Genomic DNA, 27,692 nt, shown 5'->3' on the forward strand with positions numbered 1-27,692 from the left:
CATGTTATGGACAGTCTATTGTTGGGCTCAATTTGCTTATTAATAAGCTTAATTAACCCATAATTATTTATTGCCATATGGTGTGTGGGCAGTTGATTTCTGCCCTTGTCCATTTACCCTGTTACCCTGCGGTGAGCTTGGGGGTGGATGGGAAGATGGTGGGCTGGCACCTGCCCTATTTTATGTGTCCCCATCAAAGACACACCCAGTGGAGGCAGGTAAAATCCAGGCCACAGTGGTATTGTCACTAGGCTAGGAATCCAGAGACCCAGGATAAAGCTCTAGGTTTGAATCCCACCACAGCAGATGGGGGATTTTGATCTTGAATCAAATGTCTAATGATTGCCATATTTGCAAAAAGACATCTGGTTGATTAATGTTCTTTAGGGAAGGGAATCTGCTGTCCTTACCTAGTCTGCCCGACATGAGACTCCAGACCAACAGCAATGTGGTTGATTTTTAACTGTCCCTTAGTTCAAGGGCAATTAGGGATGGGTAACATATTCTGGCCTTGCCAGAAGCTGGTGGACTGGGTCATTGTGTTTGATGGCTTGTTGTGATTGAATAGTTGGCAGTGAGTGGAATATGGATGTGAGATTTGCAATAATACTAAGTGGATAAAGTTAAAGTGAAGATATGAATGTGAAGTCCTATTGATAAATATTTATTGGAATTCTCCATTTGGGAGACAATCTTCTCCCATTGGAGATGAATTGTAGGTGGTCTATGATGCCACTGGCAGCGTAAACCGATTAGCAATTCCATATTCCTTGCCATGCAATTTTATGCATGGCGTGGAGTACGAGTAATTCCCAAAGGAATCCCACTACCAGGCCGCCATCTTGAGCGGGTGACCCAATCACGAATCACGGGGCCTCCCCTCACCTCAAATAGGCCCCAAACCCCTCCCCGCCGTCGTCTCCCCTACTGCTCAACCTCTCATTTACGCACTGACATTTTGAACACTGGTCTGCAGGCTGGATAGAGACGCTTCAAGGGCCGGATTGAGAGCCTGACATTATCTAGAAGGACAAGGGCTAGCAGCACATGGGAACAATACCCCCTGCACGTTCCCCTCCAAGCCTCACACCATCCCAACTTGTAACTACATCACTGTTCGTTGACTGCCGCTGGGTCCTAACAGCAATTTAGGTGTTTGTACACCACATGGACTGCAGCGGTTCAAGGTCACAACCCAGCACCACCTTTTCAAGGGAAATTGGGGGCGGGGGGGGGGGGGGGGGGGGGGGGGAGGCAAGAGTCCCAATACTGACCTCTGGTGAACACCACCACAAACCTTTCTCCAGCCCAAAAAATATCCATTTACCATTACTCTCTATTACTCAGCCAATTTTATATCCATGTCCTACATAACACCTATCTCCTTGGTAAAGACGGGTGCAGAGTATTTAATACAATTTACAGTGCAGAAGGAGGCCATTCGGCCCATCGAGTCTGCATCAGCTCTTGGAAAGAGCACCCTTCCCAACCGCACACCTCCACCCTATCCCCATAACCCAGTTACCCCACCCAAAACTAAGGGCAATTTTGGACGCTAAGGGCAATTTAGCATGGCCAGTCCATCTAACCTGCACATCTTTGGACTGTGGGAGGAAACCGGAGCACCCGGAGGAAACTCACGCACACATGGGGTGAACGTGCAGACTCCGCACAGACAGTGACCCAGCCGGGAATCGAACCTGGGACCCTGGAGCTGTGAAGCAATTGTGCTAATCACTATGCTACCTGAGCTATGCCTCCTGCCTCCACATGTAAATCATCATTTGCTAATTATGCGCCTATAGAAGACTTTGGGTTTCCCTTTTATGTTGAGTCTATTCTCATAATCCCTCTTCGCTTCTGGAATGAGCTTTTTCTATTTTTTTGGAAAATATTTTATTGAGGCATTTATAATTTTAACAGTTTTAAACATCAAATTTCAACAAGAACAAAAACACATCAATATAACCAACATACCCCCTGAGCACAGACCTAGAATGAGCTTTTTCACCTCCACTTTGATTCTTCTGTATTCCTCTTGGTTCTCAACTGTATTTTCTACCTGACACCAGTCACAAGTACACTTCTTCTGCTGCTGCTAATGGCCCACAATGCCTCCTGGGATGCCTAGTCTAGAGTTGCTAGATCTGTTCTGAATCTATTCCATTTAGCACTGTGGTAACAGAAACATAAAAAATAGGAGCAGGAGGAGGCCATTCGAGTCTGCTCCGTCATTCATTATGGTCATGGCTGATCACCCATCTCAATAGCCTCATCCCGCATTCCCCCTTATCCTTTCCAAAGTATTTTGGAAAATGACCACCAGTGGATCTACATTTTTGCTAGGGCCGCTATCTTAATTACTCTGGGATGAAGATGATCAGGCCCTGGAGATTTATCCGCCTACAATCCCATTAATTTCCCTAAAACCATTTCTCTATTAATTTTCTTCAGCTCCTCACTAAAACTTGTGTTTCTCAGAACTTCCGGCACATTATTCATGTCTTCCTTTGTGAAGACAGAGCAAAGTACGAATTTAGTTCCCCAGCCATTTCTTTGTTCCCTGTTATGAATTCCCCCGTTTCTGACTGTAAGGTGCCTACATTAGTTTTTATCAATCTTTTTCTCTTCACATAGCTGTAGAAATTTTTACAGTCAGTTTTTATGTTCCCTGCTAGCTTACTTTCAAATTGTATTTTCCCCTTCTTAATCAATCCTTTGGTCTGCCTTTACTGAATTTTAAACTGTTCCCAATCCTCAAATCTATTAATTTTTCTTGATAATTTGTATGCCTCTTCTTTGAATCTAATACTATCTCTAATTTCCCTTGTAGCCATGGTTTGGCCACAGTTCCCTTTCTACTCTTGCACCAAATAGGAATAAACAACTTTTGGAGTTCACTTATTCATTCCTTGAATGCTGCCATTGCCTGTCCGCTGTCCTTCCTTTCAGTAATATTTCCCAGTCTGTCACAGCCAACTCATGCCTCATACCATCATAGTTTTAATGAGGTTCCTTTAATCATATCTTTAATGAGGTTCAGGAGCTTGGTTTCAGAATCAACTAACTCACTATTCACCTTGATAAAGAATTCTATCATTTTATGATCACTCATCCCCAAGGGTTCTCTCACAACTAGGTTGCCAACTAATCCTTTCTCATTGCACAACACCTAGTCCAAGATGGCCTGTTGCCTTGTTGGTCTCTTGACGTATTGGTCCAGAAAACCATCCTGTATACACTCCAGAAATTCCTCCTCTATTGTACTGATTACTGAGTACTGACTCACCCAATCTATATGCAGATTAAAGTCATCCATAATCGCAGATGTTTGTTTATCATATGCATCTCTGATTTCCTGTCTTATGCTATTCCCAACATTACTACTGAAGTTTGGTGATCTGTATACCACTCCTACGAATATTTTTCACCCCTTTCTGACAGTTTGCAATCCAGAATATTCCTGACAGTATGTAATCTAGAACATTTTTTTCGATCACATATGATCGTGCGTGTTCTAGAACATTCCTGGTGGCACCAAGTCTGGAAATTTCCCGACAGTCTATGGCTTTAACATCACTGAGAATTTATAGTCTAGAAAATTTCTCACAATGTGTGATCTACAACATTCCTGGCAGTGTTATAACCCTGATTGTGTGTCACCTAGAACATTCTTAATGCCAGAGAGACTGGGTTTCCTGAATCACCAGTTATGGAGATTATTCTCCAGTAGCCATAACCCTCTGGAATATGATAGATTAATTGCTGTTGTTTTTCTCCAGCCACAAAAGCCGCTCCCGGATGTCTTTATCTGGATGCTGAACAATGGGAAGCGAGTGGCATTTGCCCGAATACCTTCGCGACATATTCTTTACTCAGTGGCAGAGGAAGAGAAGGGAAGAGACTGTGGGAAAATTCAATCCATCATCATGAAGGTGAGACAATTTTATTCATCATCACCTCCTCATTCTGCCATGTGGCAGCCTGCTTTACACCCAGGAAATGTGACAAGTGTTTTGCATTCCAACACATTGACTAATTTTCTAACTTTTACTTTCCATAGATGGTAAATAATAAATAATTTGTTTGATTATGTCAGCAATGGAATAATGCCTCAAACCCAGCTGAAATTGAAAATCTTTGGTTTGTTTTGGTTTGGAAAATAACTAATCAAAGAATCACACAATCACGGAATTGTTAGGGAACAGGAGGAGGCCATGTGGCTCATAGTGTCTGCTCCAGCTCTCTGAATGAACATCACAACTTAGTACCTTTTCCCCGTACCCTGCACATTGTGTCCCTTTATGCAAGAAAGAACAGAGACAGAAAGCAGGAAGCCACAGGCCGTTTCACTTCTGTCATTGGGAAATTGTTAGAATCCATTATTAACGAGTTTATAGCAGAAAATCATAATGTGATCAGGTAGAGTTAACATGGCTTTGTGAAAAGGAAGTAGTGTTTAACTAATTGAAGAGTTTTTTGAGGAAGTAAAAGAACACGTTTCAAGGGGAACCTGTAGATGTGGGATACTTGGATTTCCAGAAGGCATTTGATAAGATGCCACATCAAAGGTTTTTACATAAGATAAGATTAGATAGTGTAGGGGGTAACATATTAGCAGGGATAAATGATTGGTTGGCTAACAGGAAGCAGAGAGTAGGGAAAAATGGATCTTATTCGGGTTGGCAAGATGTAATTAGCGGAATGCCACAAGAATCAATGCTGGGGCCTCAACTATTTACAATCTATATCAATAACCGGGTTAAAGGGTGCAGATGTGTGGAAGTTAAACTTGCTGATGACACCAAGATAGGTTGGAAATTGAATTGTCAAGAGGAGATAGTGAATCTGTAAAGGGAAATCGTTAGTTCAAGTCAGTGGGCAAAAATCTGGCAGGTGGAGTTTTTGTGGGAAAATGTGCAAGTGTGGAAAAGCAGTATTTTTAAATGAGGAGAGATTGCAGAACTCGAGGTACAGGTGGATCTGGGTGACCTACATGAATCACAGACGGTTAGTTTGCAGGTTCAGCAAGTGATTAGGAAGGCAAATGGAATGTTGGTGTATTTTACAATGGGAATGGAATATAAACGTCGGAATGTTTTACTGCAGCTGCGCAGGATATCGGTGAGACCACATCTGGGTACTATTTATAGTTTTGGCCTCTTTATTTGTAAAAAGATATAGGGCAGGATTGTTGCCACCGGGACTGGTGCGTGTGGTTTGCGATCCCTTTGGGGGCGTTATTCCGTAAGCAATTCAGGACATGCACATTGGGCAGAATTGAGAGAAATTCCTGGCCCAGCGGGCGTTCTAACGTGTGGGCCGGAGTTAGCGCCAAAGGGCCTAACAGCTGGAGCTATTTTTAATCGCTCCACTTACCACACACTCGCTGCAGCCACCACGGTGGCTCAGAGCAGACCTGCCCCCCCCCCCCCCCCCCCCCCCCCCCCAACCCCGGAGTCTTGGAATCGAGGTGGACCCACAGCTCCATGCCAGCGAGGAGAGGATGGACACCCTCTTCCTCAGCAGGGGCTGCAACCCCAAGCTGCCTTCCTGAACACTGCCTGGGAGGTGGGACAGAGGTAATCAGCGCTGCCATTCTCACCAGGAGGAGACAGCAGGTGATCCTGAGGGGTGGGGGTCACTGGTGAAGCCTTTACCCTGAGAGGGGGGGGGGGCAGAGAACCAGGGAGGGTTCCATAGATAACGGTGCAGGTGTCCTCTGGTTGGGGTGAGCTCTGCTGATCCCCTGCTTCTCCTGCAATGGGGCAGCGCTTTATTGGGCCCCTGACTGAACTTAGCCACACCCATTCCTTTGATGATACAGCTGGGGTATGAGGGTGTCCAGGAGGGTGGTCTGAGTGGGCACCTAGATGACCAGAGTCTCTTTGAGCATTTGAAGGACACAGGCAGGACTCAGCAGTGTGAGCAGCCAGGAGCCTATAAGCAGCAGCAAAGGGGGTGCATTTAAAACACAGACTGCAGCAATGGCGGTCTGAGCCAGGATACCCTGATCCTGAGGGGGACATCCCAAATCCACCGACCTGACACCAAATCCACTGACCTGACACCAAGTTGCTCCTCATTACTGCCCCCGGCCTGGGCAGCCACCCCCAGCAAGCCCCCTGGGCTTTTTGATTTCCCGCTCCCCCTCCGCAGCCGTGCCGTCCAGTCCCTGTTTGTAAATACCTGTAGAAACTCGAGCCTGCTGCCATTCATTATGATCATGGCTGATTATTCAGTTCAATAGCCTAATTCCCCCCCCCCCCCCATATCCTTTGATCCCCTTTGCCCTAATGTTCGACATCTAACTGCTTCTTGAAAACATACAATGTTTTGGCCTCAACTACTTCCTGTGGTAACGAATTCCACAGGCTCACCACCCTTTGGGTCTAGAAATTGTTCTACTCTATCCTAGATGGTCTACCCCGTGTCTGCAGACTATGACCCCTGGTTCTGGACACCCCCACCATCAGGAACATCCTTTCTGCATCCATCCTGTCCAGTCCTGTTAGACTTTTCTGGGTGTCTATGAGATCCCCCCTCATTCTTCTGAACCCCAGCGAATATAATCCTAACCGATTCAACCTCTCCTCATACATCAGTCCCGGCATCCCAGGAATCAGTCAGGTAAACCTTGGCTGCACTCCCTCTAGAGCAAGAACATCCTTCCTCACTCAGATAAGGAGACCAAAACTGCACACAATATTCCAGGTGTGGCCTCAACAAGGCCCTGTATAATTGCAGCAAGACATCCCTGTTCCTGTACCCGAATCACTCGCATTGAAGGTCAGCATACCATTTGCCTTCTTTACCGCTTGCTGTAGCTGAATGCTTATCTGCAGTGACTGGTGTATGAGGACACCCAGGTCTCGTTATACGTTCCTCTCCTCATCTATGCCCATTCAGATAATTTTCTGCCGCCTTGTTTTTGCTACCAAAGTGGATAATCATTTGCCCACTCACTCAACTTGTCCAAATCACACTGAAGGATCTCTGCACCCTTCTTACAGCTCACCCTCCCACCCAACTTGGTCTCAACTGTAAATTTGGAGATTTGACACTTTGTTCCCTCATCTAAATCATTAATATATATTGTGAATAATTGGGGTCCCAGCACCGATCCCTGCAGTACCCCACTAGTCACTGCCTGCCAATTTGAAATAGACCCGCTAATTCCTACTCTTTGTTTCCTGTCTGCCAACCAGTTTTCCATCCATCTCAATACACTACCCCTAACCCCATGTGCTTTAATTTTAGACGCTAATCTCTTATGCAGGACTTTGTCAAAAGCCTTCTGAAAGTCCACATACACCACATCGACTGGCTCCCCCTCATCAACTCTATGAGTTACATCCTCGAAGAATTCCAGTAAATTTATCCAGCATGATTTTCCCATTATAAATCCATGCTGACTCTGTACAATCCTGCCACTATTTTCCCAAGTGCTCTGTTATCAAATCTTTGATAATGGATTCTAGAATTTTCCCCTCTACTGACGTCAGGCTTACTGGTTTATAATTCCCTGATTTCTCTCTGTCTCCCTTTTTAAATAGTGGAGTTACATTAGCCGCCATTAAATCTGCAGGAACTGTTCCAGAGTCTATAGAATCCTGGAAGATGACCATCAATGCATCCACTATTTCTAGAGCCATTTCCTTAAGTATCCTAGGATGTAAATTATGAGGCTTCAATCCCATCAATTTCCCAACACCATTTCTCTACTAATATTGATCACCTTCACTTCCTCCTTCTCACTAAATCCTGCATTCCCCAACATTTCTGGTAATTATTTGTATCCTCATTTGTGAAGACACAACCAAATTATGTATTTAGTTGCTCAGCCATTTATTTGTCCCCTATTATATATTCCCCTGTTTCTGACTGTAAGGGACCTACATTGGTCTTCACCAATCTTTTTCTCGTCACACACAAATAGAAACTTTTACAGTCATCTTTTAAAAGTGGGGACCAGGCACAACAGACTCTAAGGGAGAGCAAGGAGGAGAGTACCCCTCTGCACTTATCTCCAGGGGGCACGAGGGCATGACAGCTGCTGGCCAGATGCTGTGGCGGGTCCATCAAAGGAGCTGGGGTTTGGGCCAGGTTGGGGGTCTCCATCTGGTTGGGGATTACTTTGGGTCATGCTGAACACCGCATAACAGGGAGAACCACAGGATGGGAAGGGGGGGGGGGAGGGGGGGTTCTCCCCACAGACCAAAGATGTGCAAGTTAGGTGGATTGGCCAAGGCTAAATTGCCCTTTAATATCCAAAGGCAGGGGCGGGGTGGGGGGAGAGTTGTGGTGTTGTGGGGGGCCTCTTTCAGAGGGTCGATGCAGACTCAATGGGCCGAATGGCCTCCTTCTGCACTGTAAGGTTGCTGTGATTTCCACATAAGACTTTTATAAGACTTTTTATATACTTTTATAAGTATATAAAGAGAAAAAGATTGATAAAAACTAATGGAGACCCCTTACAGTTAGAAACGGGGGTATTCATAACAGGGAACAAAAAAATAACTGAGGAACTAAATTCGTACTTTGCTTCTGTCTTCACAAAGGAAGACATGAATGATGTACCGGAGATTCTGAGAAACACAAGTTTCAATGAGGAGCTGAAGGAAATTAGTATTAGTAAAGAAATGGTTTCACGCACCGAGGTCCCAGGTTCGATCCCGGCTCTGGGTCACAGTCCGTGTGGAGTTTGCACATTCTCCCCGTGTCTGCGTGGGTTTCGCCCCCACAACCCAAAGATGTGCAGGGTAGGTGGATTGGACACGCTAAATTACTCCTTAATTGGAAAAAATGAATTGGGTACTCTAAATTTATTAAAAGAAAAAAAAAAGAAATGGTTTGGGGGAAATTAATGGGATTGAAGGCAGACCAAGCTCCAGGACCTGATAATCTTCATCCCGGAGTATTTAAGGAAGTGGCCCTAGAAATCATAGAATCATAGAATTTACAGTGCAGAAGGAGGCCATTCGGCCCATCGAGTCTGCACCAGCCCTTGGAAATAGCACTCTACTTAACCCCACACCCGTAATCCAGTAACCTCGTCAAACCTTTTTGGACACTAAGGGCAATATAGCATGGCCAATCCACCTAACCTGCACGTCTTTGGTCTGTGGGAGGAAACCGGAGCACCCGGGGGAAACCCACGCAGAAACGGGGAGAACGTGCAGACTCCGCACAGACAGTGACCCAAGCCAGGAATTGAACCTGGGACCCTGGAGCTGTGAAGCAACTGTGCTAACCACTGTGCTATTATGCAGCCCACATAGTAGATCCATTATCTAAATTCTTTGGAATCTGAAATGGAAGGCTAAGAGGAAGCATGAGGAAAGGATTACAGGCTGTGCTAAAACAAATAGCAAAATGTTCTTCAAGTATATTAATGGTAAAAGATCAGTGAAGGATAGAGTGGGGCCCATAAGAGACAAGCAGGGGAAACTGCTCACTGAAGCAGAGGGTATGGCAGTGATACTAAATGAATACTATGCTTCTGTCTTTATCAAATTTTCCAAAATTCTTTGGACTCTGGAATGGTGCCTACAGAATGGAGGGTAGCGAATATAATCCCATTGTTCAAAAAGGGAGGTAGAGAGAAAGGAGGGAACTATAGACCAGTGAGCCTAACGTCGGTAATGGGGAAGTTTCTGGAGTCCATTATCAAGGATTTCATACAACAGCATTTGGAAAGCGGTGGTATAATCAGACAAAGTCAGTATAAATTTACAAAAGGAAAGTCATACTTGACAAATCTACTAGAACTCTTTGGAATTGTAACCTAGTAGAGTTGACCAGGGAGACCTGGTGGATGTGGTTTATTTAGACTTTCAGAAGGCTTTCGACAAGGTCTCACATAGCAGATTACTATGTAAAGTTAAAGTGCATGGGATTGCGGGCAGTGTCTTGAGATGGATAGAAGGCTGGTTAGCAGACAGGAAGCACAAAGTTGGAAGAAATGGGTCTTTTTCTGATTGGCAGGCAGTGAGAGAGGTGGGTACTCAGCAAGATCTTGATGTCCTCGTGCTCAGTCGCTGAAACAGGAGATGTGTAAGGCAAGTTTTTTATACAGAGAGTGCCAGGAGAGGTTGTGGAAGCAGATAATTTAACAGCGTTCAAAGGGCATCTTGACAAATACATGGATAGGATGGGTATAGAGGGATACGACACAAGGAAGTGCTGAGAGTTTTGACAAAGGTTGGTATCATGACAGATACAGGCTTGGAGGGTCAAAGGGTCTATACCTGTGCTGTATTGTTCTTTGTTCTTTGAAAGTAAATGTGCAGGTACAGCAGGCAGTAAAGAAGGCAAATGGTATCTTGGCCTTCATAGTGAGAGGATTTGAGTATAGGAATAGGGATGTTTTACTGCAGTTGTATAGGGCATTGGTGAGGCCACACCTGGAGTATTGTGGGCAGTTTTGGTGTCCTTATCTGAGGAAGGATGTTCTTGCTATGGAGGGAGTGCAGCAAAGGTTTACCAGGCTGATTCCTGGGATGACGGGACTGTTATATGAGGATTGACTAAATTGGTTAGGATTATATTCATTGGAGTTTAGAAGAATGAGAGGGGATCTCATAGAAACAAAATTCTAACAAGATTAAACAGGGTAGATTCAGAAAGAATGTTCCCGATGGTGGGCGTCCAGAACTAGGGGTCATAGTTTGAGGATCAGGGTTAAACCTTTTAGGACTGAGGTGAGGAGAAATTTCTTCACCCAGAGAGCGGGGAATCTGTGGAATTCACTGTCACAAAAAGTAGTTGAGGCCAAAACGTTGTGTAATTTTAAGAAGGAATTAGATACAGCTCTTGGGGTTAAAGGGATCGGGGGATATGGGGGGAAGGTGGGATCAGGGTATTGAACTTGATCAGCCATGATCATAATGAATGGTGGAGCAGACTCAAAGGGCTGAATGGCCTCCTCCTGCTTCTATTTTATATATATATGTCTGTATTCATATGAATGATTCCAGGGATAAAGAGCTGTAGCTATGGGGATATTGGAGAGGTTGGGACTGTTGTCCTTGGGGAAAGGAAGGCTGAGAGGAGACTTGATAAATGTGTTCAGGATCCTGAGGAGTATGGACAGTGTAAATAGTGAGCTAAATAATAATTAAATAAGTAAATAGTCTCCAACATTAAGGACCAGTAGGCACAGATTCAAAATAATTAGTAAAAGGAGTAGAAGTGATGTGAGGAAAAGGTTTTCACCCAAAGGAACAAACTTGCAGTGAGATATTCAAAAGGGAATTGGATTGTTATCTGAAAAGAGAGAATGTGCAATGTTACAGGGCTAAGACAGGGGGGGTGAGACTCGGTGAGACTTACCTTTTGAGGGGGCTGTTTAGCTCAGGGCTAAATCGCTGGCTTTTAAAGCAGACCAAGCAGGCCAGCAGCACGGTTCAATTCCCGTAACAGCCTCCCCGAACAGGCGCTGGAATGTGGCGACTAGGGGCTTTTCACGGTAACTTCATTGAAGCCTACTCGTGACAATAAGCGATTTTCATTTCATTTTCACTTGTGGGAGAGACTAAAAAGTAAAGTCACCACAGTCCCAGATGACCATAGGCTGCTTTCCCCTTTGATGCCGGTATGGGGATTGAACCCACGCTGCTGCCTCGCTCTGCATCACCACCCAGCCGTCCAGCCCGGTACGGGGATTGAACCCATGCTGCTGCCTCGCTCTGCATCACCACCCAGCCCCCCAACCCGGTACGGGGATTGAACCCACGCTGCTGCCTCGCTCTGCATCATCCCCCAGCCCGGTACGGGGATTGAACCCACGCTGCTGTCTCGCTCTGCATCACCCCCCCCAGCCCCCCAGCCCGGTACGGGGATTGAACCCACGCTGCTGCCTCGCTTTGCATCACCACCCAGCCCCCCAGCCCGGTACGGGGATTGAACCCACGCTGCTGCCTCGCTCTGCATCACCACCCAGCCCCCCAACCCGGTTCGGGGATTGAACCCATGCTGCTGCCTCGCTCTGCATCACCCCCTAGCCCCCCAGCCCGGTACGGGGATTGAACCCATGCTGCTGCCTCGCTCTGCATCATCCCCCAGCCCGGTACGGGGATTGAACCCACGCTGCTGTCTCGCTCTGCATCACCCCCCCCAGCCCCCCAGCCCGGTACGGGGATTGAACCCACGCTGCTGTCTCGCTCTGCATCACCCCCCCCAGCCCCCCAGCCCGGTACGGGGATTGAACCCACGCTGCTGCCTCGCTCTGCATCACCACCCAGCCCCCCAGCCCGGTACGGGGATTAAACCCATGCTGCTGCCTCGCTCTGCATCACCACCCAGCCCCCCAACCCGGTACGGGGATTGAACCCACGCTGCTGCCTCGCTCTGTATCATCCCCCAGCCCGGTACGGGGATTGAACCCACGCTGCTGTCTCGCTCTGCATCACCACCCAGCCCCCCCAGCCCGGTACGGGGATTGAACCCACGCTGCTGCCTCGCTCTGCATCACCACCCAGCCCGGTACGGGGATTGAACCCACGCTGCTGCCTCGTTCTGCATCACCACCCAGCTGTCCAGCCCTGTACGGGGATTGGCCTTGCTGATGACACCACAGTAGTAGGTCGGATTTCATACAATGATGAGACAGAATACAGGAATGAGATAGAGAATCTGGTGAACTATTGCAACAGCAATAATCTCTCCCCCAATGTCAACAAAACGAAGGAGATTGTCATCGACTTCAGGAAGCGTAGAGGAGAACATGCCCATGTCTACATCAATGGGAATGAAGTAGAAAGGGTCGAGAGCTTCAAGTTTTTAGGTGTCCAGACCACCAACAGCCTGTCTTTGTCCCCCGATGCCGACACTATAGTTATGAAAGTCCACCAACGACTCTACTTTCTCAGAAGGCTAAGGAAATTTGGCATGTCAGCTACGCCCCTCACCAACCTCTACAGATGCTCCATAGAAAGCATTCCTTCTGGTTGTATCACAGCTTGGTATGGATCCTGCTCTGCCCAAGAACGCAGGAAACTACAAAAGATCGTGAATGTAGCTCAGTCCATCACATAAACCAGCCTCCCATCCATTGACTCTGTCTACAATTCCCGCTGTCTTGGAAAGGCAGCCGCATAATTAAGGACCCCACGCACCCCGGACATTCTCTCTTCCACCTTCTTCTGTCAGGAAAAAGATACTAAAATTTGAGGTCACGTACCAACCGACTCAAGAACAGCTTCTTCCCTACTGCCATCAGACTTTTGAATGGACCTACCTTGTATTAAGTTGATTTTTTTCTCTATATCCTAGTTATGACTGTAACATTATATTCTGCAGTCTCTCCTTCCTTCCCTATGTACGGTATGCATTGTCTGCATGGCATGCAAGAAACAATACTTTTCACTGTATACTAACACATGTGACAATATCAAATCAAATCAAATCGCTCTGCATCACCAACCAGCCCCCCAACCCGGTACAGGGATTGAACCCCCGCTCCTGGCCTCGCTCTGCATCACCAACCAGCTGTCCAGCTAAGTGAGCTAAACCGGGGATGACTAAAACTAGGGACACAGTTTAAGAATCAGAGGTGTAACATTTGAGACTGGGATGAAGAGAAATTCTTTCTCTCAAAGGGTGGTTAGTCTGGAATTTTCTTCTCCAGAGAGCTGTGGAGGTTGGTTGAATATATTCTGCTGTAGCGGATCAGCTGTGTGTGAGCACCAGATAGTGTCCCAGGAGCCTCTTCTCTAAAGTGCCCAACCGAGGTGAGTGTCTCTGGGATGGTGGAGGATGTTGGAGAATCTGTGATGGGAAGTCAGTGTCATCCTTGAACTCCAGGCTCACTTCCGTACTGCTCTCCTCATCACTGCTCAGCACGCGGGGGGGCTCCGGCTGTGGCAGTGACCTGGGGCGGGGTTACCAAATGACCCTCCCCATCACCAGCAGGTCTGGCAAGACGAGATGCAGGATTAGACTGTGGGACGGGGGGTGGTGAGGGTGGGGGTGGTGTGGGGGTGATGTTGAGGGTGAGGGTGGTGTGGGTGTGAGGGTGGTGTGGGGATGGTGTTGGGGGGTAAGGGTTGATACTCGTGTCATGGGGAGTGGTGAAGCACCTTTTGGGATTGTTAAAAGTGAACATGATTTTTCTGGACAAATTCATTGCAACTGTCAAGCTGCCCAGGAACTGTTCAACTATCAAGGAAATGTTCACCTGTCAAGGAAATGTCAAGCTCTCAAGGGAATATCCAGCTTTCAAATCTGTCTAAGCTATCTATCAAGTGTCAAACTTATAAACGTTACTCAGAAAGTATCAAAGCTGTGGAAGAACTGTCCGAAGAAATTAGTTAGTTGGCATGGTGGGGGAGGGGAGGCCAAAGGAAAGGGAAGGGTGATGGGGGATATGGGTTGGAATGAGTTGGCACGATGCTGACACAGGGGGTATGGGGCAATAATGTGGGAAGAGGCATTAAACTAATGTGGCAGGGGGATGGAACCGGATTAGGAAGTTAGAGGTCAGTAAAGAGGCAGGAACTAATGCCAGTAAGGTACTAGATAATAAACTCAATGTGACTAAGGGGAAGAGTAGACAGGGAAGAGATGATGAATGAAAAGGGACAGGTGGTCTGAGGTGCATTTGTTTTAATGCGAGAAGTATAGCAGGTAAGGCAGATGAACTTAGGGCTTGGATTAGTACCTGGGAATATGATGTTATTGGTATTGCTGAGACTTGGCTGAGGGAAGGGCAAGACTGGCAACTAAATATCCCAGGGTATAGATGCTTCAGGAGGGATAGAGAGGGAGGTAAAAGGGGTGGAGGAGTTGCATTACTAGTCAGAGATGATATCACAGCTGTGATTAAGGAGGGCACGATGGAGGAATCGAGCACTGAGGCAATATGGATAGAGCTAAGAAATAGGAAAGGTGCAGTTACATTGCTGGGACTTTACTACAGGCCTCCCAAAAGCGAGCGTGAAGTAGAGGTACAAATATGTAGACATATTATAGAAAAATGTAGGAGCAATAGGGTGGTTGTGATGGGAGATTTTAACTTCCCCAGCATTGAATGGGTCTCGTGTAGTGTTGGAGGCGTAGATGGAGCAGAATTTGTAAGGAGCTTCCAGGAGAGTTTTTTTAGAGCAGTATGTAAATAGTCCAACTCAGGAAGGGGCCATACTGGACCTGGTATTGGGGAATGATCCCGGCCAGGTGGTTGAAGTTTCAGTCAGTGATTACTTTGGGAATAGCGATCACAATTCCGTAAGTTTTAGAATACTCATGGACAAAGACGAGAGTGGTCCTAAAGGAAGAGTGCTAAATTGGGGAAAGGCCAACTATAACAAAATTCGGCAGGAGCTAGGGAATGTGGATTGGGAGCAGCTGTTTAAGGGTAAATCCATATTTTAAATGTGGGAGTCTTTTAAGGAAAGGTTGATTAGGGTGCAGGACAGACATGTTCCTGTGAAAATGAGGGATAAAATGGCAAGATTAGGGAACCATGGATGACGGGTGGAATTGTGAGACTAGCTAAAATGAAAAAGGAAGCATACATAAAATCGAGGCGACTTAAAACTGATGAAGCTTTGGAGGAATATCGGGAAAGTAGGACAAATCTCAAACGCGCAATAAAGAGGGCTAAAAGGGGTCATGAAATATCTTTGGCTAACAGGGTTAAGGAAAATTCCAAAGCCTTTTATTCGTATATAAGGAGCAAGAGGGTAACGAGAGAAAGGATTGGCCCACTCAAAGACAAAAGAGGGAATTTATGCGTGGAGTCAGAGGAAATGGGTGAGATTCTTAATGAGTACTTTGGATCGGTATTCACCAAGGAGAGGGACATGACGGATGTTGAGGCTAGGGATGGATGTTTAAATACTCTAGATAAAGTCGGCATAAGGAAGGGGGAAGTTTTGGGTATTCTAAAAGGCATTAATGTGGGCAAGTCCCCAGGTCCAGATGGTATCTATCCCAGGTTACTGAGGGAAGCGAGGGACGAAATAGCTGGGGCCTTAACAGATATCTTTGTAGCATCCTTGAGCACGGGTGAGGTCCCGGAGGACTGGAGAATTGCTAATGTTGCCCCTTTGTTTAAGAAGGGTAGCAGGGATAATCCAGGGAATTATAGACCTGTAAGCTTGACGTCAGTGGTAGGCAAACTGTTGGAGAAGATACTGAGGGGTAGGATCTATTACATTTGGAAGAAAATAGACTTATCAGTGATAGGCAGCATGGTTTTGTGCAGGGAAGGTCATGTCTTACAAACCTAATAGAATTCTTTGCGGAAGTGACAAAGTTAATTGATGAGGGAAGGGCTGTAGATGTCATATACATGGACTTCAGTAAGGCGTTTGATAAAGTTTCCCATGGCAGGTTGATGGAAAAAGTGAAGTCGTATGGGGTTCAGGGTGTACTAGCTGGATGGATAAAGAACTGGCTGGGCAACAGGAGACAGAGAGTAGTGGTCGAAGGGAGTGTCTCAAAATGGAGAAAGGTGACTAGTGGTGTTCCACAGGGATCCGTGCTTGGACCACTGTTGTTTGTGATATACATAATTATCTGGAGGAAGGTATAGGTGGTCTGATTAGCAAGTTTGCAGATGATACTAAGATTGGTGGAGTAGCAGATAACGAGGAGGACTGTCAGAGAATACAGCAAAATATAGATAGATTGGAGAGTTGGGCAGAGAAATGGCAGATGGAGTTCAATCCAGGCAAATACGAGGTGATGCATTTTGGAAGATCTAATTCAAGAACGGACTATTCGGTCAATGGAAGAGTCCTAGGGAAAATTGATGTACAGAGAGATATGGGATTGTGTCTCGGATCGTGTTTTCGGGATCCTTAAGGGGGAGGGGGAGCAGCCCCAAGTCGTGGTCCACATAGGTACCAACGACATCGGTAGGAAAAGGGATAGGGATGTAAGGCAGGAATTCAGGGAGCTAGGGTGGAACCTTAGATCCAGGACAAACAGAGTTATTATCTCTGGGTTGTTACCCGTGCCACGTGCTGGCGAGACGAGGAATAGGGAGAGAGAGCAGTTGAACACGTGGCTACAGGGATGGTGCAGGAGGGAGGGTTTCAGATTCCTGGATAATTGGGGCTCATTCTGGGGTAGGTGGGACCTCTACAAATGGGATGGTCTACACCTGGACTAGAGGGTTACTAATATCCTGGGGGGGGGGAAATTTGCTAATGCTCTTCGGGAGGGTTTAAACTAGTTCAGCAGGGGATTGGGAACCTGAATTGTAGCTCCAGTATACAGGAGGTTGAGAGTAGTGAGGTCATGAGTAAGGTTTCAAAGTTGCAGGAATGTACCAGCAGGCAGGAAGGTGGTTTAAAGTGTGTCTACTTCAATGCCAGGAGCATCCGGAATAAGGTGGGTAAACTTGTGGCATGGGTTGATACCTGAGACTTCGATGTTGTGGCCATTTCGGAGACATGGATAGAGTAGGGACAGGAATGGTTGTTGCAGGTGCCGGGGTTTAGATATTTCAGTAAGCTCAGGGAAGGTGGTAAAAGAGGGGGAGGGGTGGCATTGTTAGTCAAGGACAGTATTACGGTGGCTGAGGGGACATTTGATGAGGACTCGTCTACTGAGGTAGTATGGACTGAGGTTAGAAACAGGAAAGGAGAGGTCACCCTGTTAGGGGTTTTCTATAGGCCTCCGAAAAGTTCCAGAGATGTAGAGGAAAGGATTGCAAAGATGATTCTGGATAGGAGCGAAAGTAACAGGGTAGTTGTTATGGTGAACTTTAATTTTCCAAATATTGACTGGAAACGCTAGTTTGAGTACTTTAGATGGGTCCATTTTTGTTCAATGTGTGCAGGAGGGTTTCCTGACACAGTATGTAGATAGGCCAACAAGAGGCGAGGCCATATTGGATTTGGTACTTGGTAATGAACCAGAACCAGTCCCCTGGGCCGGATGGGATTTATCCTAGGATTCTCTGGGAAGCTAGGGAGGAGATTGCTGAGCCTTTGGCTTTGATCTTTAAGTCATCTTTGTCTATAGGAATAGTGCCAGAAGACTGGAGGATAGCAAATGTTGTCCCCTTGTTCAAGGAGGGGAGTAGAGACAACCCCGGTAACTATAGACCAGTGAGCCTTACTTCTGTTGTGGGCAAAGTCTTGGAAAGGTTTATAAGAGATAGGATGTATAATCATCTGGAAAGGAATAATTTGATTAGAGATAGTCAACACGGTTTTGTGAAGGGTAGGTCGTGCCTCACAAACCTTATTGAGTTCTTTGAGAAGGTGACCAAACAGGTGGACGAGGGTAAGGCAGTTGATGTGGTGTATCTGGATTTCAGTAAAGCATTTAATAAGGTTCCCCACGGTAGGCTATTGCAGAAACTATGGAGGCATGGGATTCAGGTTGATTTAGCAGTTTGGATCAGAAATTGGATAGCTGGAAGAAGACAAAGGGTGGTGGTTGATGGGAAATGTTCAGATTGGTGTCCAGTTACTAGTGGTGTACCACAAGGATCTGTTTTGGGGCCATTGCTGTTTTGTCATTTTTATAAATGACCTGGAGGAGGGCGTAGAAGGATGGGTGAGTAAATTTGCAGATGACACTAAAGTCGGTGGAGTTGTGGACAGTGCGGAAGGATGTTACAAGTTACAGAGGGACATAGATAAGCTGCAGAGCTGGGCTGAGAGGTGGCAAATGGAGTTTAATGCAGAAAAGTGTGAGGTGATTCATTTTGGAAGGAATAACAGGAAGACAGAGTACTGGGCTAATGGTAAGATTCTTGGTAGTGTGGATGAGCAAAGAGATCTCGGTGTCCATGTAAATAGAGCCCTGAAAGTTGCCATCCAGGTTGAGAGGGTTGTTAAGAAGGCGTACGGTGTTTTAGCTTTTCTTGGTAGAGGGATTGAGTTTCGGAGCCATGAGGTCATGTTGCAGCTGTACAAAACTCTGGTGCGGCTGCATTTGGAGTATTGCGTGCAGTTCTGGTCGCCGCATTATAGAAAGGATGTGGAAGCATGGGAAAGGTGCAGAGGAGATTTACCAGGATGTGTGCCTGGTATGGAGGGAAGATCTTATGAGGAAAGGCTGAGGGACTTGAGGCTGTTTTCCTTAGAGAGAAGAAGGTTAAGAGGTGACTTAATTGAGGCATACAAGATGATCAGAGGATTAGATAGGGTGGACAGTAAGAGCCTTTTTCCTCGGATGGTGATGTCTAGTACGAGGGGACATAGCTTTAAATTGAGGGGAGATAGATATAAGAACATAAGAATATAAGAACTAGGAGCAGGAGTAGGCCATCTGGCCCCTCGAGCCTGCTCCGCCATTCAATGAGATCATGGCTGATCTTTTGTGGACTCAGCTCCACTTTCCGGCCCGAACACCATAACCCTTAATCCCTTTATTCTTCAAAAAGCTATCTATCTTTACCTTAAAAACATTTAATGAAGGAGCCTCAACTGCTTCACTGGGCAAGGAATTCCATAGATTCACAACCCTTTGGGTGAAGAAGTTCCTCCTAAACTCAGTCCTAAATCTACTTCCCCTTATTTTGAGGCTATGTCCCCTAGTTCTGCTTTCACCCGCCAGTGGAAACAACCTGCCCGCATCTATCCTATCCCCATCATAATTTTTAATGTTTCTATAAGATCCCCCCTCATCCTTCTAAATTCCAACGAGTACAGTCCCAGTCTACTCAACCTCTCCTCGTAATCCAACCCCTTCAGCTCTGGGATTAACCTATTGAATCTCCTCTGCACACCCTCCAGTGCCAGATGTCAGAGGTAGGTTCTTTACTCAGAGAGTAGTAAGGGTGTTGAATGCCCTGACTGCAACAATAGTGGACTCGCCAACACTAAGGGCATTCAAATGGTCATTGGATAGACATATGGATGATAAGGGAATAATGTAGATGGGCTTTAGAGTGGTTTCACAGGTCGGCGCAACATCGAGGGCAGAAGGGCCTGTACTGTGCTCTAATGTTCTATGTTCTATGGGAGTTCAGGTCTATTGTACCCTGAAGGTGGCAACGCAGGTTGATAGAGTGGTCAAGAAGGCATACAGCACGCTTGCCTTCATCGGACTGGGTATTGAGTATAAGAGTCGGCAGGTCATGTTACAGTTGTGTAGGACTTTGGTTAGGCCACATTTGGAATACTGCGTGCAGTTCTGGTCGCCACATTACCAGAAGGATGTGGATGCTTTAGAGAGGGTGCAGAGGAGGTTCACCAGGATGTTGCCTGGTATGGAGGGTGCTAGCTATGAAGAAAGGTGGAGTAGATTAGGATTGTTTTCATTGGAAAGACGGAGGTTGAGGGGATACCTGATTGAGGTCTGCAAAATTATGAGAGGTACAGACAGGGTGGATAGCAACAAGCTTTTTCCAAGGGTGTGGGTGTCAATTACAAGGGGTCCCAGTTTCAAGGTGAGAGGGGGAAAGTTTAAGGGAGATATACGTGGAAAGTTTTTTACGCAGAGGGTATTGGGTGCCTGGAACGCTTTGCCAGTGGAGGTGGTAGAGGCGGGCATGATAGCATCATTTAAGATGCATCTAGACAGATATATGAACGGGCGGGGAACAGAGGGAAGTAGATCCTTGGAAAATAGGTGACGGGTTTAGATAAAGGATCTGGATCAGCGTAGGCTGGGAGGGCCGAAGGGCCTGTTCCTGTGCTGTAATTTTCTTTGTTCTTTGTATTAAGATGGCATGGGAGTGTGGGGGACCATGGGGATGGTGCGGGGCATGGATTGGCACAGGTTGACATGGAATGGGCAGAAGGAGTGTGTGTTGGGGGGTGGGGGGGGACGAGGTTGTTGAAGGCTGGAGGAATGTATTTTTTTTAATGTTTTCTGTGAATACAGTGCCGGAAACAGAGGCTGAGCTTGCGCACACCGGCCTTCACATTCAGCATCATTGGATTCACTGTGGGCTCGCTTGTCAAACTCCTGTTTCACCACACACCTCTCCCCCACCACCTACAGCTTGTGGGAGGCCATTGTGTAAGGTCAGGATCGCTGAGCAGGGAATTTCCCGAATCCGGGAAGCTATCCTGGGGATGAAAATGTGGGCCTAACTGTGTTTCTTTCTTCACAGATGCTGCTTGACCAGCCGAGCATTTCAGCATTTTCAGTGTTTATTTCATTGATCATGTGCTGGCCCCTTGAAACATACTAACCACAGATTAAGGTGAATCATTCAGTCTTGACAGGGATTTGTTCTAATGTTTTTAAACAGACTCCAGGTGCTCCCATTGGGGAGATTTTTGCAAAACTAGAGCTTTACATGTGGCTGGGAGTAACAAAGTTCACCAAGAGCAACATCAGCAGCCTGCCCCAGGAGTTTATTCCGATCTATGAGGAAGGTGTCAGAAGAACAGAAATTCCTCGATCGCTGCCACCAATCAAGCTCAATAGTGACTGTAAGTGATTAAACCCTTAATCTACCCACACGCACCCACACCCGTACCCACCCACACCGTACCCACCCCCACCGTACCCACCCACACCCGTACCCACCCACACCCATACCCACCCACACCCATACCCACCCACACCCATACCCACCCCCACCGGACCCACCCCCACCGGACCCACCCCCACCGTACCCACCCCCACCGTACCCACCCACACCCGTACCCACCCACACCCATACCCACCCACACCCGTACCCACCCACACCCATACCCACCCACACCCGTACCCACCAACACCCATACCCACCCACACCCATACCCACCCACACCCATACCAACCCACACCCATACCCACCCACACCCATACCCACCCACACCCGTACCCACCCACACCCACACCCATACCCACCCACACCCATACCCACCCCCACCCATACCCACCCACACCCGTACCCACCCATACCCGTACCCACCCACACCCATACCCACCCACACCCGTACCCACCCACACCCACACCCATACCCACCCACACCCATACCCACCCACACCCGTACCCACCCGCACCCACACCCGTACCCACCCACACCGTACCCACCCACACCCATACCCACCCACACCCGTACCCACCCACACCCATACCCACCCACACCCGTACCCACCCACACCCGTATCCCACCCCCACCCATACCCACCCACACCCATACCCACCCACACCCATACCAACCCACACCGTACCCACCCACACCCATACCCACCCCCACCGTACCCACCCACACCCATACACACCCACACCCGTACCCACCCACACCCGTACCCACCCACACCCATACCCACCCACACCCGTACCCACCCATACCCGTACCCACCCACACCCATACCCACCCACACCCACCCACACCCATACCCACCCACACCCATACCCACCCACACCCATACCCACCCACACCCGTACCCACCCATACCCGTACCCACCCACACCCATACCCACCCACACCCACCCACACCCATACCCACCCACACCCATACCCACCCACACCCATACCCACCCACACCTGTACCCACCCACACCCATACCCACCCACACCCGTACCCACCCACACCCGTACCCACCCACACCCATACCCACCCACACCCGTACCCACCCATACCCGTACCCACCCACACCCATACCAACCCACACCCATACCCACCCACACCCACCCACACCCATACCCACCCACACCCATACCAACCCACACCCATACGCACCCACACCCATACCCACCCACACCCATACCCACCCACACCCATACCAACCCACACCCATACGCACCCACACCCATACCCACCCACACCCATACCAACCCACACCCATACGCACCCACACCCATACCCACCCACACCCGTACCAACCCACACCCATACCCACCCACACCCATACCCACCCACACCCGTACCCACCCACACCCATACCCACCCACACCCATACCCACCCACACCCATACCAACCCACACCCATACGCACCCACACCCATACCCACCCACACCCATACCAACCCACACCCATACGCACCCACACCCATACCCACCCACACCCGTACCAACCCACACCCATACCCACCCACACCCATACCCACCCACACCCATACGCACCCACACCCATACCCACCCACACCGTACCCACCCACACCCATACCTACCCACACCCATACCCACCCATACCCGTACCCACCCACACCCATACCCACCCACACCCATACCCACCCACACCCGTACCCACCCACACCCGTATCCCACCCACACCCGTACCCACCCACACCCGTACCCACCCACACCCGTACCCACCCACACCCGTACCCACCCACACCCATACCCACCCACACCCGTACCCACCCACACCCATACCCACCCACACCCATACCCACCCACACCCATACCCACCCACACCCGTACCCACCCACACCCGTACCCACCCACACCCATACCCACCCACACCCATACCAACCCACACCCATACCAACCCACACCCATACCCACCCACACCCGTACCCACCCACACCCATACCCACCCACACCCGTACCCACCCCCACCGTACCCACCCACACCCATACCCACCCACACCCATACCCACCCACACCCGACCCACCCACACCCGTACCCACCCACACCCGTACCCACCCACACCCGTACCCACCCACACCCATACCCACCCACACCCATACCCACCCACACCCGTACCCACCCACACCCGTACCCACCCACACCCATACCCACCCACACCCATACTCACCCACACCCTCCCCCACCCACACCCGTATCCCACCCACACCCATACCCACCCACACCCGTACCCACCCACACCCGTACCCACCCACACCCATACCCACCCACACCCATACCCACCCACACCCATACCCACCCACACCCGTACCCACCCACACCCTTACTCACCCACACCCTCCCCCACCCACACCCGTACCCACCCACACCCATACCCACCCACACCCTCCCCCACCCACACCCGTATCCCACCCACACCCATACCCACCCACACCCGTATACACCCACACCCGTACCCACCCACACCCGTATACACCCACACCCATACCCACCCACACCCATACCCACCCACACCCGTATACACCCACACCCATACCCACCCACACCCGTACCCACCCACACCCGTATACACCCACGCCCATACCCACCCACACCCGTACCCACCCACACCCGTATCCACCCACACCCATACCCACCCACACCCGTATCCCACCCACACCCGCACCCACCCACACCCGCACCCACCCACACCCATACCCACCCACACCCGTACCCACCCACACCCGTATACACCCACACCCATACCCACCCACACTCATAACTACCCACACCCGTACCCACCCACACCCGTATCCCACCCACACCCATACCCACCCACACCCATACCCACCCACACCCGTACCCACCCACACCCGTACCCACCCCCCCTACCCACCCACACCCGTATCCCACCCACACCGTATCCCACCCCCACCGCACCCACCCACACCCGTATCCACCCACACCCGTATCCCACCCACACCCGTATCCCACCCACACCCGTATCCCACCCACACCCGTACCCACCCACACCCGTATCCCACCCACACCCGTACCCACCCACACCCATACCCACCCACACCCGTACCCACCCACACCCATACCCATCCACACCGGTACCCACCCACCCACACCCGTACCCACCCACACCCGTATACACCCACACCCATACCTACCCACACCGTACCCACCCACACCCGTATACACCCACACCCGTATCCCACCCACACCCACCCGCACCCGTATGCACCCACACCCGTATCCCACCCACACCCGTATCATAAGAACATAAGAACATAAGAACTAGGAGCAGGAGTAGGCCATCTGGCCCCTCGAGCCTGCTCCGCCATTCAATTAGATCATGGCTGATCTTTTGTGGACTCAGCTCCACTTTCCGGCCCGAACACCATAACCCTTAATCCCTTTATTCTTCAAAAAACTATCTATCTTTACCTTAAAAACATGTAATGAAGGAGCCTCAACTGCTTCACTGGGCAAGGAATTCCATAGATTCACAACCCTTTGGGTGAAGAAGTTCCTCCTAAACTCAGTCCTAAATCTGCTTCCCCTTATTTTGAGGCTATGCCCCCTAGTTCTGCTGTCACCCGCCAGTGGAAACAACCTGCCCGCATCTATCCTATCTATTCCCTTCATAATTTTAAATGTTTCTATAAGATCCCCCCTCATCCTTCTAAATTCCAACGAGTACAGTCCCAGTCTACTCAACCTCTCCTCATAATCCAACCCCTTCAGCTCTGGGATTAACCTAGTGAATCTCCTCTGCACACCCTCCAGCGCCAGTACGTCCTTTCTCAAGTAAGGAGACCAAAACTGAACACAATACTCCAGGTGTGGCCGCACTAACACCTTATACAATTGCAACATATCCTCCCTAGTCTTAAACTCCATCCCTCTAGCAATGAAGGACAAAATTCCATTTGCCTTCTTAATCACCTGTTGCACTTGTAAACCAACCTTCTGTGACTCATGCACTAGCACACCCAAGTCTCTCTGAACAGCGGCATGCTTTAATATTTTATCGTTTAAATAATAATCCCGTTTGCTGTTATTCCTACCAAAATGGATAACCTCACATTTGTCAACATTGTATTCCATCTGCCAGACCCGAGCCCATTCACTTAACCTATCCAAATCCCACTGCAGACTTCCAGTATCCTCTGCACTTTTCGCTTTTCCACTCATCTTAGTGTCATCTGCAAACTTGGACACATTGCCCTTGGTCCCCAACTCCAAATCATCAATGTAAATTGTGAACAATATCCCACCCACCCACCCACACCCGTACGCACCCACACCCGTACCCACCCACCCACACCCATACCCATCCACACCCTTATCCCACCCACACCCGTATCCCACCCACACCCACCCACACCCGTATCCACCCACACCCGTACCCACCCACACCCGTATACACCCACACCTGTATCCCACCCACACCCGTACCCACCCACACCCGTATCCCACCCACACCCACCCACACCCGTATCCCACCCACCCACACCCGTACCCACCCACACCCGTACCCACCCACACCCGTACCCACCCACACCCGTACCCACCCACACCCGTACCCACCCACACCCCTATCCACCCACACCCCTATCCACCCACACCCGTATCCACCCACACCCGTACCCACCCACACCCGTATCCCACCCACACCCACCCCCACCCACACCCGTATCCCACCCACCCACACCCGTACCCACCCACACCCGTATCCCACCCACACCCGTATCTACCCACACCTTTACCCACCCACACCCACATCCTCCCACACCCGTATCCCACCCACACCCGTACCCACCCACACCCGTACCCACCCACACCCGTACCCACCCACACCCGTATCCCACCCACACCCGTACCCACCCACACCCGTATCCCACCCACACCCGTATCCCACCCACACCCGTATCCACCCACACCCGTATCCACCCACACCCGTATCCACCCACACCCACACCCACCCGCACCCGTATCCCACCCACACCCGTATCCCACCCACACCCGTACCCACCCACACCCGTATCCCACCCACACCCGTATCCCACCCACACCCGTACCCACCCACACCCGTACCCACACCCTACCCACCCACGCCCATATCCCACCCGCACCGATACCCACACACATCCCACCCACATCTATACCGTACATTTAACTTCATGGTCGAGTTTCTCTAAAACCGTGGCTAAGTGTTGACACCAGCGCCAACGGCCTCCTGGCCCAGCGATTCCATGGCCCACAGGGGGCCAGCACAGCACTGGAGTGCTGCACGCAGCGCCGGCGCCGATACGTAGCCCTGTACAGCCGGCCACGGGTCCGCATATGCGTGCGGCGGCTGCTTCCGCGCCGGGCCCGAGCCACACAGCGGGCCAGCGCGGATGATGGTAGCCCCCCCACCGGATCGCGCGCTGATGTGTATTGCGAGCCTGGCTGTTGTGGAGCCCCCCCCCCCCCCCCCCCCCCCCCCCCCCCCCGGAGTCTGGTCACACACCCCCCCCCCCCCCACCAGGACGGATATCGTGGCCGCAGGTCCGAGCTCCCGCTGGGTGGGACCATGTTAGAACTACGCCGGTGGGAACTTGGCTGGTCGATCGCGGAGAATCGCCGCAGGGGCCGTTGAAAGAGGCCCCCGACGGGCGCCGTGGCGACCGAGCGCATGACTGGCGCTGATTCTCCGGTGCCGGAGAATTGTGTCCCGCCATTGGACTGGCGTTGCAGGCCGTCTCAGCATCATCTCTGATTCTCCGAGCCGGCTCAGGCTCAGAGAATCCCGGCCCATATTTTTGGGGAATTTGTTGGAGATTTTGTTGGAGAGTGCAGGGTTGTGTCAGCAACATCACAAACCATGTATCAGAAACAGCTTCAGAATCTCCTGTATCACAATCACCTGCCATAGCTGCATTCTCCTCAAACACTCACTAAAACTCATGGTAATAAAATAAATAACGATACGATGGAGCTAAATGATAATCCACAATTGCTTACACATCTTGGATTTGCATGAGTTTGTTTTTGTCTCTGAGTGTGGATTCTGGATAGAAAACCCAGCAGATGCTGAGATGTTGGCTGGAATTCTCCGGCCGTTGGGTTTACGTCTTCCTGCCAGCACACACCCCTGGCCGTGGGTTTAGGTGGTGTGGAGTGGCTTCAATGGGTAACTCCATTGACCAGCGTGAGGAACAGAGAATCCCGCTGGCAGCGAATAGCGGCCGCTGGGAAACTGCGGAATCGGTAA

General features: G+C 49.6%; 1 protein-coding gene across 1 annotated transcript in view; it reads left to right on the forward strand.

The window, feature by feature from the left end:
• Positions 1–27,692, forward strand: part of LOC119969776 (fer-1-like protein 4) — a 427,310-nt gene that overhangs the window by 195,235 nt on the left and 204,383 nt on the right. The window contains 2 exon segments of the mRNA XM_038803853.1: positions 3,783–3,935; positions 21,167–21,350. Coding sequence (XP_038659781.1) covers positions 3,783–3,935; positions 21,167–21,350 — 337 coding nt within the window.

The sequence above is a fragment of the Scyliorhinus canicula genome, chromosome 7, assembly GCF_902713615.1.
Source record: "Scyliorhinus canicula chromosome 7, sScyCan1.1, whole genome shotgun sequence".
Lineage (NCBI taxonomy): Eukaryota > Metazoa > Chordata > Chondrichthyes > Carcharhiniformes > Scyliorhinidae > Scyliorhinus > Scyliorhinus canicula.